This window comes from Mus musculus, chromosome 5, assembly GCF_000001635.26.
Source record: "Mus musculus strain C57BL/6J chromosome 5, GRCm38.p6 C57BL/6J".
Classification (NCBI taxonomy): Eukaryota; Metazoa; Chordata; class Mammalia; order Rodentia; family Muridae; genus Mus; species Mus musculus.
Window position 1 is genome coordinate 114,748,330 of NC_000071.6, and position 16,234 is coordinate 114,764,563.

Sequence of the window (16,234 nt, forward strand, 5' to 3'; positions counted from 1 at the left end):
GTGTAAGAATGTAAGCGCGAAGGGCGACAACGAGTGCCCAGGACTGCAGCTGACGCAAGGGTCTCCCAGCTCAATCATGGAATCTCAGCCACCATCACTCTCTAGTCAACACTAATATTTCCTGTGGCAGAGGACTTAACATCTCCATTTCTACAGCAGAGATTACTGTAATGAATTATAAAATGGTTCTGGCTGTATAGCTCACTGCTGGGACAATTGACAAGCAAGGATCAGGCCCTGACTTTGATCTTCAGAGCTACCAGAATAGAAAACTTCTAGTACCAGTGATTTAATTTGCAGTGCGTGAGAAGTGAATCTGGAGGGACATCTCTGACTTTAGGGATAAAGTGGGTCTGCTCTTACAGTCAGCCATTATTCAGCACCAACCCCTCTCCTCCTTCTCTCCCTCCTGTCAGAGGCTGAGGCTCCCTTCAGTGTTCTGTGGTTATAGACAGCACAAGGGTGGAAACCACATGTATGTGTCTGCTTTGATTTTATTGGAAATAGCCTTAACTGAGGACTCCTTTGTACATCTGAGGCTTTGGATCAACTGGAAAACAAATTACCCCATTTCGTTCTCTCCACCATCTCTGTCATGGCCCTGGTATGTAGCCCAGGCTAGCTGCCAGCTTGAGGTCCCCCTGTTCCAGCTTCCTGAGCAACAGGACCCCACCAGAAGCCAACAAGCCACCCACAAGCTAGGCAGTGGCATGGGACCCCCATGCTCCCCGACAACTTGGAGTCTCCTTTACGATCTTTTATCCTTTCTCCTCACGTTTGTGTGTCGTTTGTACTTCTCTTACCAATTCTCACACCGTCTGTTTCCGTGTATGTCCACAAGGACACCAAATATCATGCCATCAGTCACTCCCCAAATAATACTATTAGTAACTCTTCATACAGAGCCACTTGCCTGGTTTCGTGTGGAGGAGTACTCAGGGTTGACCGGAAGGAAAGGGACGACGGTCGTCTCGGTTACCAAGGTACTGTGGTTCTGCGTGGCAAGCCAGACTAGCCGGAAGAAAGGAGCCGAGAGAGAATCTCAGCACCCCCGCGGTGGCACGGCTCATGCACCGGGCGGGAGACCCGGGGAAGCCCACTTGGAAGCCAACGCGCGCGAAAGCACGTCTCTGCACATGGGCTATGAGGACAGGGGCATCTGGACAAGAAGAAACCCAGGCCAGCAGCTGGCCGCCGCCCACCGGGAGTAGGTAGGCCGCATGCTACGTCACCTGCGTCAGTCTCTCGCCTGTCAACTTCGTCGTACACATCCATGGCAAGTTCTTCAAACAAATGATTACTCAGCTGAAAATAAACACATCAGGGACACAGGGACAGCAGTTAACATGGGAGCATGCCTGTGCCGGCCTCACCCTTCATCTCCGGGCGGGTGGGGTGGGGGTGGGGGTGTTCCTACTCAAAGCCAGCTCTAGAACAGCATTTCTCAGGCCCTGCTCTTTGACACACAGGCTACTGTCACAAAGAAGGCAAGAGTAACTTGTTACAAACCCTCTCATACACAAGTCCCCCCTGCTCCCTGTGTCAGCCAGCACCCCAGAAGTCTGCTGTCCGGAGAACTTATGTCTGCTCTACAACAGGAAGGGGATGGCGACGGGGCTCAGCGTCAGGATGTCTGCCCAGGTTGTGCAAGGCTATGGATTGGATGGCTGCACTGCTGGGGTGGGGAAGGGTGCCACTGTGTAACAACACGCGTCGCAGAGAGGCTTCCTATCAAGCAAAGCACAGCGTGGCCGCCACCCCACCCCAGTGCCGCTTGGGGTGCAGTTCATAGCACAGCCCCACAGACCAAACTTTCATACAGCAGCCAGGAACTGGAGGACTATCCAGGTCTCCCCACGGAGGCAGGCTGAAGCCCCAGCCTTGGGGTCTGGCTCCTCTGTCATCCTGCAACTCGAGGACTATGGCCTCTTTATTGCTTTGCATCCTGTGTCTTTACTGACTGCCTCGTGCCCCGTGTAAAAAAGCAGAGTATGAAATTCTGCTACTACAGTTTCGAGAAAGAAAAAAATGGTATGCGTAGGAAATAAAGGCTGAGGGGATATGCCAAGCGCTGAGCATGCGCTGGCAGAGAGCGAGGTGACTGAGGATGGTCCCATCTTTCTTTAAGTTCCCTAGTGCCCTCGGATTAACTGATCATTCAAAATAAACCCCACAGAAGGCGCTCACTGAGGACCCTGCAGGGGTTTGGATTGAAAGCTGTTTTGTTGTCACTCGTGGCCACATGGCAGAACTGCTCAGGGCCAGTGGCATCTTAGACACAGTGCTAAGGACACCATCCAAAGCCAGCAGCGAGGACAGGACAGAGTTCACTACTGTCTTACTTTACAGACAAGGACATCGAGGAACAGACATTTTCATAACCCAAGAATACATTGTTTTTTTTTTTTTTTCTGTTATATTTCTCTCAGTTTTTCACTAGGGAGGAAGGAGAGAGTATGAGACAGACTCAGGAAGGGAAGGAGGAAGAAAGAGAAGGATGGAAAAGGGTGGAGTGGGGGTTTGAGTGCTGCCCTGCGCTGCTAAGAGCAACACCTACCCGGAGGAGGGCCGGGATGCCCAACAGGGATGCCCGACAGTGTCCCCTTCCCAGCGCTCCTCTTGGAAGGCTGTGCTTTGGGGGCTGCCGTGAGCTGGGCAAGCCTGACACACAGACAGCCCAAGGTCTTAAGGGCATAGGAAACTATACCCAAGGTATGTATTTAATGCCCACCCCATAACCTCAGGCTTCATGTGGTATCCAGCCCAGCCAACAGACAGAGCAAGGAGGAGTCTGATGCCAGGTACAAGTTTGCTTACAAACTACAGTAAGGACAAGGAAAGCACACACTCTTGCGCTGCCTCGAAAGCGTGACATCTTATTTATCTACTAGGTGGCTTCCTTAAGAAAGGCATAATACACTCAAACACACAACTATAGATACAGAACACAGAGACACCAAACAAATTGCATAAAACATTTATTTCACAGTATAATTAAGTACTAGGAAGGATAAGTCCACTTTATGTGATAGTGATATCGTATGAGGCTCTAAAAATCTCTGTGAAAGGGAAGGAGGGAAACCACAGGGCAGGAAACCGGGCTTTGCTCACACATGGAAGCACCAAGTTCTAAGTCTAAGAGGAGCCAGAACCAGACAAGGCAAACATGCAGGCACACGTCCTGAAGCAGGGCTCCAAGGCAGTGGCTTTTGCCCTCAAGAGAGCTGATTCACAGAGCTGCTCCAACAATGCACGTACACCTAACCAGAGGGGAAGTAAGCTGGTGCCTAAGGGTCTTTAAAGGTCACAGAGAGAAGTCAAGGCTCTTGGTTCTGATGCAGGGACCACTGAGAACAGGTAAGGAGTGAAATCTCACAAGGTGAGCAGAAAGCACCTGGTGAGGCATCATGGGAAAGACAGACAAAGGGCCTCTTGCCGGGAAGACAAAGAGTAAAGTGATCTTGTGACCTGCAGGGCTGGGTAAACCCTGAGCACACACAATGGGTCCAGGCCACAAGCTCTCCGCAGCATAAATTTACCAAGCTCTAGGAACGGCATATGATTGATGGGCAGGAGTCACAGCACTGCAGTGGACGGATGTCTAGACTCACTGCCCTACCAGCAGCTACTATTAGTCCTCGGTATCCCATGTGAGTAACGTAACAAATGCCAAGAAGGGGTGCCCCACACACCCCAGGACCCCAAGACACACCCACAACTTTGGTTCTCTACCATCACAGGCAAGGGCTGCATTTTTAACAGAAAAGATCACGGGTTGTTTGAAGTAGTCAGCCGCCTGGATATACTAAAGTGCTTTTGGTCTTGGTTACTGCATTCAGACCAGACAGCATGTGTCTAATTTAGCTACTATGATGCAATAGGTAACTCTGACTGACAACAGGGACCAACAAGGGTTCCATACTGGGGTTCCTAGGGAAGAGATACTCACAGATTGAAGTTTCTTCTTCGCAGCTTTTGCCAACTCAGACAAATCCAGGCTGCTAAGAAAAAGCACAAAACCATTAAGCAAGTGCACAGAAGCTGCCGTGACCTCACTAGAAGACTAAGACACCCGAGGGAGGAGATAGCCCTGCTTATGGAACGATTCTGTAGCCGCAGTCATTGAAGACTTAGACACTTTGGTCAGGACTCTTAGAGACCCAATAGTCAGGTAAGAGCAAACTGCCCCACCGCAGGGTGGTGGAAGCTACCGTTCTTCAGTTCCTCTCTAGGCCTCGGGGTGTGGCTCAGTAGGAAAGCCTGTGTCCAACGCGTGAGCCACTGCATTCCCCCCATGGCACAAAGGAAAACAAAAGTCAAGACAAAACGGAGAGGAAACAGAAAAGGCAGAAAGACAAGCTCACAGCTACAACAGCAGTGAATGGGGGGTTGGGGGTGGGTGGGGGTGGGGGTGGGTGGGGTGGTGACAGTCCTTGCACCTTACAGGCTGGGGACACGGCTAAGGACTTTTTAGCTCAGCTCATGAACTAAGGGTGGCTTTTATGTTTTTAAACATTTTGAGTAGAGAAGGAAAAAGAACATTCATTTCTCAAAATGTACAAATTCATCCAGCCTGTAACCCATGCTGAGCAGCCGTGACATGCTGATAGCCCACAGATTAATGTGAAATGCACCAGGGCCTGTCAAAGGCAAAGCAGACTGTCTCCTGACACAGAAACACCTGTGACTATAACCTATAAACACAAAACAGCAGGACAACTGGACAAACAGTGGAGGTATCCCTGGCTACGACTCTGCATCAGTGCAACTGAGCTCTGGGCTCTTTCCAAGTTAAGTTTCACACGGTAATTTACTTACAGCCGTCTTATTTCCAAAGTGAGTAGCCATAAAAGAGAAAAATGTATGAGCTCTGTTAAACACAACATACAATGCACTTGAATACTGTAGACCAAGGCGATAGTGGGCACATAAACCAAACTGGTCCTTACCTGTCTGCCCTCTGAGGAATTAGAAAGTGCTGTCCGCTTTTATGATCTGAAACAGAAACCAGATATGCTCACATCAACCTTGAAATCACCATTTTTTTCCAGTTTAAGTTTTCCCATTAGCCATTTTCCATAAACATGTGCCACGTGGGACAACAGAAAAGTCTCGAGATTGGCTGCGAGTTCCCTGAAACCCGCCCTGTTCCAGGCATCGCTCAGTAAAAACTGCTGAGGAGCTCAGTCCAAGCTCTGTCACTGTCAGCTCCTGGTGGCAGATGGCAGAGCTGCCCTGAGCCTGGGAGAGGAAGGCAGCCAGGGCTGAGCAGGCCTGCTCTGTGTGCGGCTCTGGAGGGACCCGGCCTGGCCATCTGCTGAGTTCTGTGTCCTTCCCTAGCTTTCAGAATACGGATGTCCATCCCAATGACAAAACCACTCCAAGCACCTTTTCGGGTTTCTGTGTGTAATCGGTTTACCCTCCGAGGCAATGCCTGAGAGTAGGAGCGCAGGGTCCGTGTGTGTGTGTGTGTGTGTGTGTGTGTGTGTGTGTGTGTGTGGTGTGTGTGTGTGTGTTTGTGAGCGCGCGCATGCATCTTACTTGGTAGGAAGCTGCCATTTCTTCAGCACCTCTGCTGTTCTATATTCTGAACAGCAAGCAGAGCGCAGAGTTCACTGCACTGGGGAAGCTCGGGTAGAGGGACTGAGCTACAAAGGAAGACCTTGTCTCCTGACACAAACACTAAAAGCAGCCCTGCCCACCGCCCCCAGTGTTCTGTGTACAACAGTGTGAGACTCAGTTGTTCCATGCCTCTCCCAAGCTATACTCCTGGTTCTGGGCAGCATTACAGTGTGTGTGCTTTTAATGTGTGTTTCTGAAGGAAGGATGTGTGCCCGGGTGTTATTGTTACTTGCCTGTTTGTCTGTTTTGTTGCTATTTATTACCATCTTCAGGTTCAGGTTTTGCTTTTTTTTTTTTTTGAGATGGTCTTGAACTCTAGGGCAGAGGAAATGTACCAGAGCCTGGAGACGGCTCAATAGGCAAACCCTCCGGCTGCTAAAGTCAGCTGCGGTGGCAAACACCTGCATCCCAGCACTCCCTCGGGGAGATGGGAAGTGGAGACAGGAGACTGCCTGTCATGGGTCAGCTAGGCTGGAGTACAGTGCAGAGACAAGATTCAAGCTCAAGAAAATGGAGAGAATTGACTTGAGTATGCTATGCTACTTCGAGTGTAAACACACGCACAGGCATGGTATTGCATACCAATAACCCTAGCCCTTAGGTGGATGATCTAAGGTCAAGGTCATCTACAATCACAGCAACTTTAGAGACCAGCCTAGGTTGCATGAGATCCTGTTTCATTTCTTCTTCTTAAAATTTGTTTATGTATATGCCGGTTTTCCCTGCATGTATGTCTGCACACCACATGTGTGCTTTGTGCCCACAGAGGCCTAAGGGCAACGGCTCTCTAGGAACTGGAGTTGTAAGCAGTCCTGAGCCAGCATGTGGGTGCTGGGAACAGAATCCAGGTCCTCTCCGAGAGCAGCAAATGCTCTGGACTACCAAGCCAGCTCCTCAGACCCCACACACCATCCTGTTTAGACAGGTTTCTCTGTGTAGCTCTGGCTGTCCTGGTCCTCCTGGCTCTGCCTCCCAAGTGCTGAGATTAAAGGCAAATACTTCCTCCCTACTTCTCTTTCCAACCTGGTCAGTTCTTTAGAGCAGGAGCTTGGGGTTCTGAAGCTGGGGTGATGCTGCACACCTCTAATCCAGGACTTGCGGGTGGGGCAAAGAGGGCAGCATGAGTCTGAAGTCAGCAGGGTATAGGCGAGTGAGCTGCTCACAGAAACAGAAACAGAATTAATCTAACAACACGTATCTAAGAACTTATTCCAAGATCACAGCCCCTCCTTAGTTTATAGCTTTAGCGTTTGTAATTATCTTCTTGAAATTATTATCTGAGTATGCTGCCTTTTAGTTCACTAATGCCCTGAACTACATTAACTGATTTTCTTTTAAAAATTTTTAAAAAGTTTATGTATATGAGTGTTTGCCTGTATGTATGCGGACCACATATGTACCTGGTGCCCAAGATGGTGCCACATCCCCTGAAACTGGAATTACAGATGGCTGTGAGCCAACTTGTGGGTGCTGGGAACTGAACCTGGGTCCTCTGTGAGAGCAGCAGGTCTCTGACGCCCGCGCCTTCGCCCCAGTCACAGTGACTGACTTCAGTTAGTTGTGTTCCACTGGTTATGGCGCATTTCTCCATTTTACATATTGCTGGATTTACTGTTCGCTGAGGACTTTTCTGTGTATGGGGAACCCCCCCATACCCACCTTTCCTCTTCCCTCTTGCTGGGTTTGGTACCCCACTAACCCACTTACACAAAACCACAGCACTCTCTCTGTTCTTATTCTCTCTCCTGAAGAGATTTATTTTGTTGTCTTTTGCTTGTACACATCTGTGCACTCTTATGTGCCTGATGCCCCCACAGAGGGCAGAAAAGCAGGCATACTCCTCAGAAACTGGCTGCCATGTGGATGCTGGTGCTAAGCCATCTCTCCAGCCCCTCTTCCTATTTTTTTTAATTTATTCATTTTTATTTCATGAGCATTGGTGTTCTGTCTGCATGCATGTCTGTGTGAGGGTGTCTGTCTCCTGGAACTGGAGTTACACACAGCTGTAATCTGCCATGTGGTTGCTGAGAATTGAACCCAGGTCCTCTGGAAGAGCAGTCAGTGCTCTTAACTGCTGAGCCATCTCTCTAGCCCTTCTTCCTATTTCTTGAACCTGACATTTTCATTAATGGGATGTGTTGAGGTACAAATTGAAATTCTTGAAAAATACAATTTTACAGGGCTGGGGAGGAAGTGTGTTTAAGTATGCAAAGGAATATACATATAAACTCATATATGGGGCTGGAAAGATGACTCAGTGGTTAAGAGCACTAGTTGCTCTTCCAGAGGTCCTGAGTTCAATTTCTAGCAACCAAATGGTGGCTCACAACCATCTGTAATGGGATCTGATGCCCTTTTCTGGCATGTGGGTGTACGTACAGAAAGAGCACTCATACATGAAATAAATACATCTTTAAACATGGTTGTATTATTATCTTCGCATTGTTTCTACTGAAGATTGATTTGAGAGTTATACTTTTTTCATATCCAAGTATTTAATGCTATAAACTTCCTGCAAAAGACTGTGTTAAATAAACTCCATAAAGTTTCCCCCATCCCCTTTCTGTTTCTGAGACGGTCTCACTATGTATCCCTGGTTGGCCTGGCACACACTATGTGCACTAGACTGGCTCTGAATTCACAGGCATCCCAAGTGATGGGATTGATGGTATGTACCACCAGGCCTAGTTAATACTGCAGCTTTTGATACTGTATTTTCATTTTCATTTAGTTGAAAATACCTTTGATCCAGGCATGGTAATACACACATGTAATTCCAGCACTTGGAAGACTGAGGAAGGACTGTGGTAAGTCTGAGGCTAGCTTGGGCTACCACATGCTATCCTTTCAAAACAACTATCCAGCCCCAGATACATAATATGTATGACACTAATTTCCCTTGAGATTTTCTTTTGAGACCCATGGATGACTTAAAAATGTGTTGCTAAGCTTCTAGGTGATTGAAAATTTTGATTTTCATAAATTTCTAGCTTAGTTTTATTAGTCAGAGAATAAACTTTGAGGAAGTTTAAATTCTTTGGAGTTGCTAAGGTTTATCATTCAGAACATGGCTCACCTTGCTGAAGGTGAACTTACAGAGCCGTGTGTGGAGTCTGCGTTTAAGTACTGCATTCTCACCTTCCTTTCAGCTCCCCAGGCAGGGTTCATGTACTTTGTGCATGCGGATGCATGTGGACGCATGTGCGTCAAGGCATGCACGTGCAGGGTGGAAGACATCAAGAGTCAGTCCTCCCCTTCCACCAGGTGGGACCTGAGGCTGGAACTCAGGGTGGCAGGTGTCTCTGCCTGCCGCCTCCTTGGAGGCTCGCCTTTGGGTCTGTGGACACCGGGGTATGTGACCTGGAGTGCTGCCAGTGCCTATGCAGGCGCTTTGTCACTGTCTCTCCACCCTCTCTGTCTTTGCTGAGGTCTGCTCTGACCCAGGCAGGTCACATCTGCTTCATTCAGGGTGGTGCAGCCACAGCCACATCCTGATGCCATCACAGCCATGCTAGCCTCGATGTCTGCATGGACATCGTTTGGTGCTGACCTTGTCGTGGTATAGACTTGCGCATACTGTACAGCGCAGCTTTTGCTCTGTAACGACACCACTGCTTTAAATGTCTCTTTAGACATTAACAGTTACTGCAAACACAGTTTTGGATTTATGTGTTTGGATTTATGACATTTTACTATTTTCTGTTTAAGTGTCAGGCTTTTTCCTTTTTGTTCTGTTTTTGAATATTTTCAATAAAGAGCTTTCGATTATTTAAGTACTGCTTCACAATGCGTTTTGTTTCGTTTTTATCTCTAGGTTTTTTGATCTCACATTGTTGTCTCTGTCTTTCAATGGCTATGGGTTACAGGAACTACGCATACCTTGACTACTTAGAAAGGTCACTGTCCTGCTCTGCCCACTCTTTCCCCTTCCTCTGCACTGCCCTGCACACTGAGTCTTCTGTGCACCCACACGAGAGCCTCTGCTGTCAGCGGCCACACGCCTGCAGCCCGGGCTGCTCTGCTTCCATGCACTTCTTGCTGGGATGCTCTTCCATCCTTCTGCGCTGTCCTCAGGCCCACGCTGACCTGAGGAACCTTCTCTACTTCTGCTGCTAGAGCAATGAAGTCTTATCATTTTCCTCATTTAGCAATGTGTTTAATTTGTCTTCATGCTAAAAAGGCTTTGCTGGATATGGAGCCCTGGGCCAGCAACTCTTTTCTTTTTTTTCTTATCATTCTTTTAATTTAAATTAAATTCCATTTAATTTCCTTTTCCTCTCAGTGACTTCTGAGAAGCACCAGGTGCTTCAGATTCCGCATCAGAACGAGTCCCCTTTCTACCGTTACTCTTATTTTCATAAAGTATGCATTCTATTATGTGCACATCTATGTTTTGCCTGCACATACATGCAAGCACCAATTGTAGTTGGTGGCTGCGGAAGGCAGAAGAGGGCTTCGAATCTCCTAGAACTTGAGTTACAGATGGTTGTGAGCCACCGTGTGGGAGAGGAAAACCAACCCTAGATCTTCTACACAGGCATCCAGTGCCCTTCACTGCTGAGCCAGCTCTCCAGTCCCTCTACCCTCTGCCCTTCTGCCTCTGCTTCCAAGTGCTGAGATCTAAAGGTAGGAAACTCACTTCCACTGCTTTAAAAAAATTAATTTTGAGATTATAATTACATCATTTTTCATTTCTTTCTCCCTGGCAAGCCCTCAGACATCCCTCCTTGCTCTTTCAAATTCATAGCCTCTTTTTATCATTAATTGCTGTTTAACCCAGATATATATACCAACACTGCTTTCTGAGACAGGGCCTCTTACCTGGGACTGGTTGACTGGTGAGACTCACTGGCCAGCAAGCCCCAGTGATCCCAGTGTCTCTGCTTTCCCAGTGGTGGAACTTACAGGCATGTGTCCCACCTGGTTTTTTTTGTTTGTTTGTTTTTTGTTTTTCGAGACAGGGTTTCTCTGTGTAGCCCTGGCTGTCCTGGAACTCACTTTGTAGACCAGGCTGGCCTCGAACTCAGAAATCCGCCTGCCTCTGCCTCCCAAGTGCTGGGATTAAAGGCATGCGCCACCATGCCCGGCTCACCTGGTTTCTTATATGGATGCTGGAACAAGCACAGGTCTTAGGCTTGCAGAGCAAGTCCTTTATCCCTGCAGCGTGCCTGCCTCATTCTTCTAGTGCTTCCCCACAGGCCCGGAGGCAGGCTGCCACTGGCTCTTTCTCTTGTGCTGGGGACTGGGCCTTCCACATGCCAGCTAACCACTCTACCATGAGCTACATCACTTCCTAGCCGCCTATTTTCAATTTATGTTTTGAATATTTCTAGCCTTCTATTAAACCTATTAATCTAGAGTTAATATTTTAAGTACTGTAATTTATTTTATATTTTGGTTTTTCGACATATGGTCTCTATGTAGCTCTGGCTGTCATAGACCAGGTTGGCCTCGAACTCAGGGTCTGCCTCTGCCTCCATAATTAAAGCTGTATATCACCACTGCCCCACTGTAATTTTCATTTCTAACATCCTTACTAGGTTATTCTGTCTTATGTGCTTTTTTTTTCTTTTGAAAGAATGTTCATTGCTCTTCAGTCCACGCTCTTATTAGCTGGTTAAAATGCTTCTGACAATTCCAACAGGACAACTCATGGAAGCTGGCTCTCTATCCTGTGCGTCACAGGATCACTCAGGTCACTGGGTGGCCCATTCTCTTTACCTGCTGACCACCATCTGGCCCCAGGCCTAGCGCCTGTTCACCTAGTGCCTGCTTTCTCTATGCAGCCCTTGGTTTTCCCAGCTTTTTCTCTCCTGAGTCACTATGGACGGAATCTGGGATATTCTAAACATTGTATTGCAAGACTCTGGGCTTCTTCAACATCTATGTCAAGTGTTATTTCTGTTTTTAGCAGGCAACAGGGCAGGCTGGGATTTGCCTACTAAGCAGGCAGCAAGAGAAACACAATCCATATTCTTTCATGCTGGTGCCAGACATTTATACATCTGTGCCATTGCTGTGGCTACCCACACATATTCCCTTTAGAAAGAGAGGGAAAATAAAATAAAACAACCCAGAGGAACCTTCTTCTTGTCTGTCTGCTTTAGGTCTCATTTCTGAAATCGGAAAGAGAAGGCCTCTTTGTACCTGCAGCTCCATATCACAGGCCGTCACTGCATCCAAAGAAGGAAGATGCTACAAGCTTGATGGGACTTTGGGTCTTGTTATTCTTAGCTAAGATTTGCTTTTCAAAGCTAAGCATTTTGTCCATAGTTTTTAGTTCCATTCAGAAGGAGAGATGGGCTAGCATATGCTTGCTCCACCTTGCCCCCAAATGACTCCTAATGCTACTGCACAATCAGAGAAAGGAATCTGCACACAGGAACGAGGTGGCTCAGGATTACAAGTACTCACGGCCACTTCTGACAACCTAAGTGTGATTCCCCAGAAACCACACGGTAAGAGAGAACTCCTGCACGTTGAACTCTGCCCTGTGTGTGATCATACACATATACACGTGTGTGCGTGCACACACATCCCACAGTATGTGCTCCTCCACAGACGTGTTTTTTAAATGGGGTTGGCAATGTCTCTGCATAGGGCTGTAGAGACAATGCTTTAGGCTTTGTGTTTATCTGCTATTCTGTGCATTGCACTCAGCTCCACTTCTGTTCTGTGGCAGCAGCCACAGCCACACACACATAGCAGCAGGCGTGGTCACCTTTCAGCAACATGTTATTTAATGAAACTGGTCGAGGGCTGGATTGTGCTCAGACTACAGTTTACTGACTCCTGTTCCAGATCCACAAACCAGGCCAGGTAAAGGGCCACCTCACTCTGACAAGCCGCTCTGAGACAGCTGAGCAGCTTATAAAACCAAATGTTCCGAAATACTGTAGAGTCCCGCTTTGTAGGTGGTGTCACACCTGAATGGCCCTCTTTCCATTATTAGTGTGGGATACTTACAGATTTCCAGACTTATGAGAGGGATAAAGATTAATCTCACTTCGTGAGGCGAAGAGAGAGTGAACAAGGCCGAGCCTGTTCTCAGCACTCTTCTAGTGATGAAGGCTCTAGCTCTGCGCTTCTACTGCATGGTGTGTAGTATGCAGGAGGGTTTGGAGGGGAAAAGGGTGGGGGGGAAATGATGTAATTACAGTATCTCAAAAAAAATTGTAAAAAAAATTAAAACCACCTGAAGGTACACAGAAAGTTGCAGGCAAAGCTGAGATACATCATGAGATGATAGCAAATGCAAAACAAATGCAAACATAAAAACTCTGCTGTTGGGCTGGAGAGATGGCTCAGTGGTTAGGAGCACCAACTGTTCTTCCAGAGGTCCTGAGTTCAAATCCCAGCAACCACATGGTGGCTCACAACCATCTGTAATGGGATCTGATGCACTCTTCTGGTGTGTGTCTGAAGACAGCTACGTGCAATCATAGAAATAACAATAAATAATATATATTAAAAAGAAAAAAAAAACTCTGCCATTACACTGTCTGCCCAAATACAAACCCTACTGATAATCATCTTCTCTTTCTGTCTTTCCAAGTAGCAATGCGGTCCTAACTTGTCACTCCAGATAAGAGGCGAGCAAGGCTGCTCTCCTCTCACTCACCTGGTTTCCGGCCGCAGAGGTAGAAGGCCAGTCTATCCGTCAGCTCGTACTGTATTTCTATGAGGCGTTCTGCCAACTCATGGTGCCCTCCTTGCCTACCAAGAGAACAAAGCACCATTGACACAGCTCACCATCCACCAGCCAGGTCAGAGCGAACAAAGCGTTCTGAGATACCTGAGCAGCTTATCAAACACGGCTGTCTGGAATACTGTGCATGGCGGACTATCACCATCACTTTCAGTCCCTCTGGAAGCTGGGGCTCCCACCCAAGATAGTTTCTTTCCTTATGGCATAGGAGAGTGCATTTTATGCACTTAAAAACTTAGGAGAGGGGCAAAAACTGACTTCACTTAACGAGGTGATGGAAGAGGTTCTCAACAGCTAGCTGGAGTGTTCCCAGAATACAGACCCTTGGGAATTCTGGGTCAGTCAGGACAGGACGGCCCCAGGCGTCAACACCCTGGAGAAGCCCTTCCTTCACATGATCCTGATGCACGCGGTCAGCTGGCCTCATATCAGTCCAGAAATCCAAAATCACTGAAGGGCTTCAGGCAGACTGACCCACTGCAGAGCTTGTCCCCGCGGCTACTCCCCAGCGGCTACTCCTGCCTCTGCATCAACAGGAAACAGGGCTGCCTTTCTTAACTCTCAGCCAAGCTGCCTGGGTCCTTCAGTGTAGAAGTAAACTCTGACGCTGAGACATTGTGACTCAGACAGGCTATTCCATGCAAAGTGCTCAAGGAAGTGGAGGCATTCTGCTTATCTCCAAACATCAATCTAGCTTTAGCCAGGTTCTCTCTCCACACAATTCTTCCTGACCAATGACACACACACATGTCCACCAGACAGCGTCTCAGCCTGCGTCCGTGCACCTGGCAGAGCTCTCTCTCTCAGGGGGTGAAATGAAGCAGCATGGTGGGACCTCAGTGCTGATGAAGCGCTGCTCGTCTCCTGGCCCATCGCCACGGGGATGAACACTCCACCTTCCCTCTCTGGAGGATACTTTAGCTCCTCCTTCACAGGTCCATATTCAACCAGCTCCTCAAAGACCATCTCAAGTAATGGATTCACTGGGGCCACCACAAGGAAACCACCTGACACATGTTCATTTTCTGCACGTGTGTGTGTGTGTGTGTGTGTGTGTGTGTGTGTGTGTGTACACGTCTATGGAGACTCAAGGCTTACGTCAGCAATCTCTCTCTACCCATCACTGAGGCAGGGTCTTGACTGAACTAGAATCTGATGGTACAGCAGTCTTGCTCGTCAGCTAGCTATGGCCATCCTCTGTCTCTGCCTCCTATGATTGGAACAGAGTAGACCCCCACTCCTCTACGGCATTTGTGTGTTTTGAGGATCTAAACTCTGATCTTCATGTTTGCACAGCAAGTCCCCACTGCCCCTAACAGATGCCCTTTAAAAGGGATTATGTGTGTGACTGTGAGTGTGTATCATGGCATGTGTGTGGCTCGGGAGACGACTTCTGGAGTGGGCTTTTGCTGTCCATCCTGATGGCAGCAGGGTCTGCACAGGCCATGAGAGCTGCTTCACACTTTATGACTCCCCTCTCTGCCTCTCATCCAGCTGGGCTTACAGATGTGGGAGCCCACACCTGGCTCCTCCTGTGGACTCTGAGGACCACACGAAGGTTCTTAAGGCAGCGGGGCTTTTCTCGACTGAAGCACATGTGCTTTTTAAGACCCACTGTCAGCCATGCATGGTAGTTCACACGTGTGATCAGAGCACGGGGAGGGCAGGCAGCACAGCAGGAAGACTGTTCTGAATTCAAGGCCGGCCTGAGTTACAGAGTCACGCAGTCTTCCAAAGGAAAACAAAACAAAACATGGCTGTCCATTTTGACAACAAATCATATATAATCTTGCCTCAAACTTTTCAAGAATTTATTAATCATCTCTTCCAGAGAAGTAAGTTCTAGGACTCTAGGACAGACTTTTGTCATTTCCCATTGCATTCTTTATGACAGAATGTGATCCTTCATAGTTAATAAAATAACAGGGAAAACAAGGAAAGCTATCCATCTTTCATCAGTTAAATCTGCAGGTTTTAACATTGATTAGGCCCCATGAAGTCCCCTCATGCAGCTCCAGATACTTAGGAGAACACAGTAACAGGCTTGTCCAAGATCTGCCTGTCTTAACCTTGCCCACAGACAGCAGGCAGGCCAGGGCTGCGGCCCTGTGCCGTTTCCAACCCAGTTCTGTTCTTCATGCTTATAGGGAAGCACACCACTCAGTGTGCCATTTCCCTAGCCTTCTTTAATTATTTAATTTTAAAAATTAAGATGTATTGACTTTTACGTATACAATGTTGTCTGCTCATAAGTGTACCGTGTGTGTGCCTGGTGCCCTTGGAGGTCAGAAGAGAGTGCTGGATCTCCTGAAATTGGAGGTACAGATGAGGCACCGTGGTTCTGGAAACTGAACCCTGAACCCCAGTTCTCTGCAGAGCAGATGGCAATCTGAACCACTGAGCCCACTCTCTAGCCACCCCCTCCCAGTTCCTGATCCCTGATCTGTATGCTATAACCTGAAAACCACTGTGCTATGATGACCGGGTGTTAACCACACCAGCTAGGACTCGGCAGTCCTTTCATCTTGTCTGTCTCAGCTGACACACATTTGAAACATCTTCATCAACAAAATAATAGAATGGAAGTCTTTAAAGGGGCTAAACACAAGCCATACCCAGAGTAGTCGCTTAGCAAGGAAAAAAAGAAACGTTCAGCACGCAGTGCAGTGAGAACCTCAGCCTCTCACCTTGCATAGTCAACAGGAGTCTTCCCACTAGAATCTTGTGTGCCTGGGTCAGCTCCATACACGGCCAGCAATTCAGCCTGTAAGATCTGTCCTGCTTTGGAGGCGACGTGGAGTGGAGTGCTTCCTTTTTCCTAAGAATTATTAATAAGAAGTAGACAAAAAGAACAAACTGAGCAGACCTGGACTATCCAAACATAACTCAGCTTCCGTTTAATAT

General features: G+C 47.8%; 1 protein-coding gene across 23 annotated transcripts in view; it reads right to left on the bottom strand.

Moving 5' to 3' along the window:
* Window positions 1-16,234, bottom strand: part of Git2 (GIT ArfGAP 2) — a 47,181-nt gene that overhangs the window by 20,922 nt on the left and 10,025 nt on the right. For 7 of the 23 annotated variants that reach the window (XM_006530338.4, XM_006530337.4, XM_030254524.1 and 4 more), the window contains 7 exons: window positions 16,018-16,148; window positions 13,244-13,338; window positions 4,950-4,995; window positions 4,819-4,824; window positions 3,950-4,001; window positions 1,233-1,305; window positions 914-1,011 (listed from right to left, as the gene is read on the bottom strand). In XM_006530338.4, the coding sequence (XP_006530401.1) occupies window positions 914-1,011; window positions 1,233-1,305; window positions 3,950-4,001; window positions 4,819-4,824; window positions 4,950-4,995; window positions 13,244-13,338; window positions 16,018-16,148 (501 nt within the window). The remainder of the gene's footprint in view (window positions 1-913; window positions 1,012-1,232; window positions 1,306-3,949; window positions 4,002-4,818; window positions 4,825-4,949; window positions 4,996-13,243; window positions 13,339-16,017; window positions 16,149-16,234) is intronic. The other 16 variants (NM_019834.3, XM_030254522.1, XM_006530333.4 and 13 more) reach the window with 3 other exon arrangements.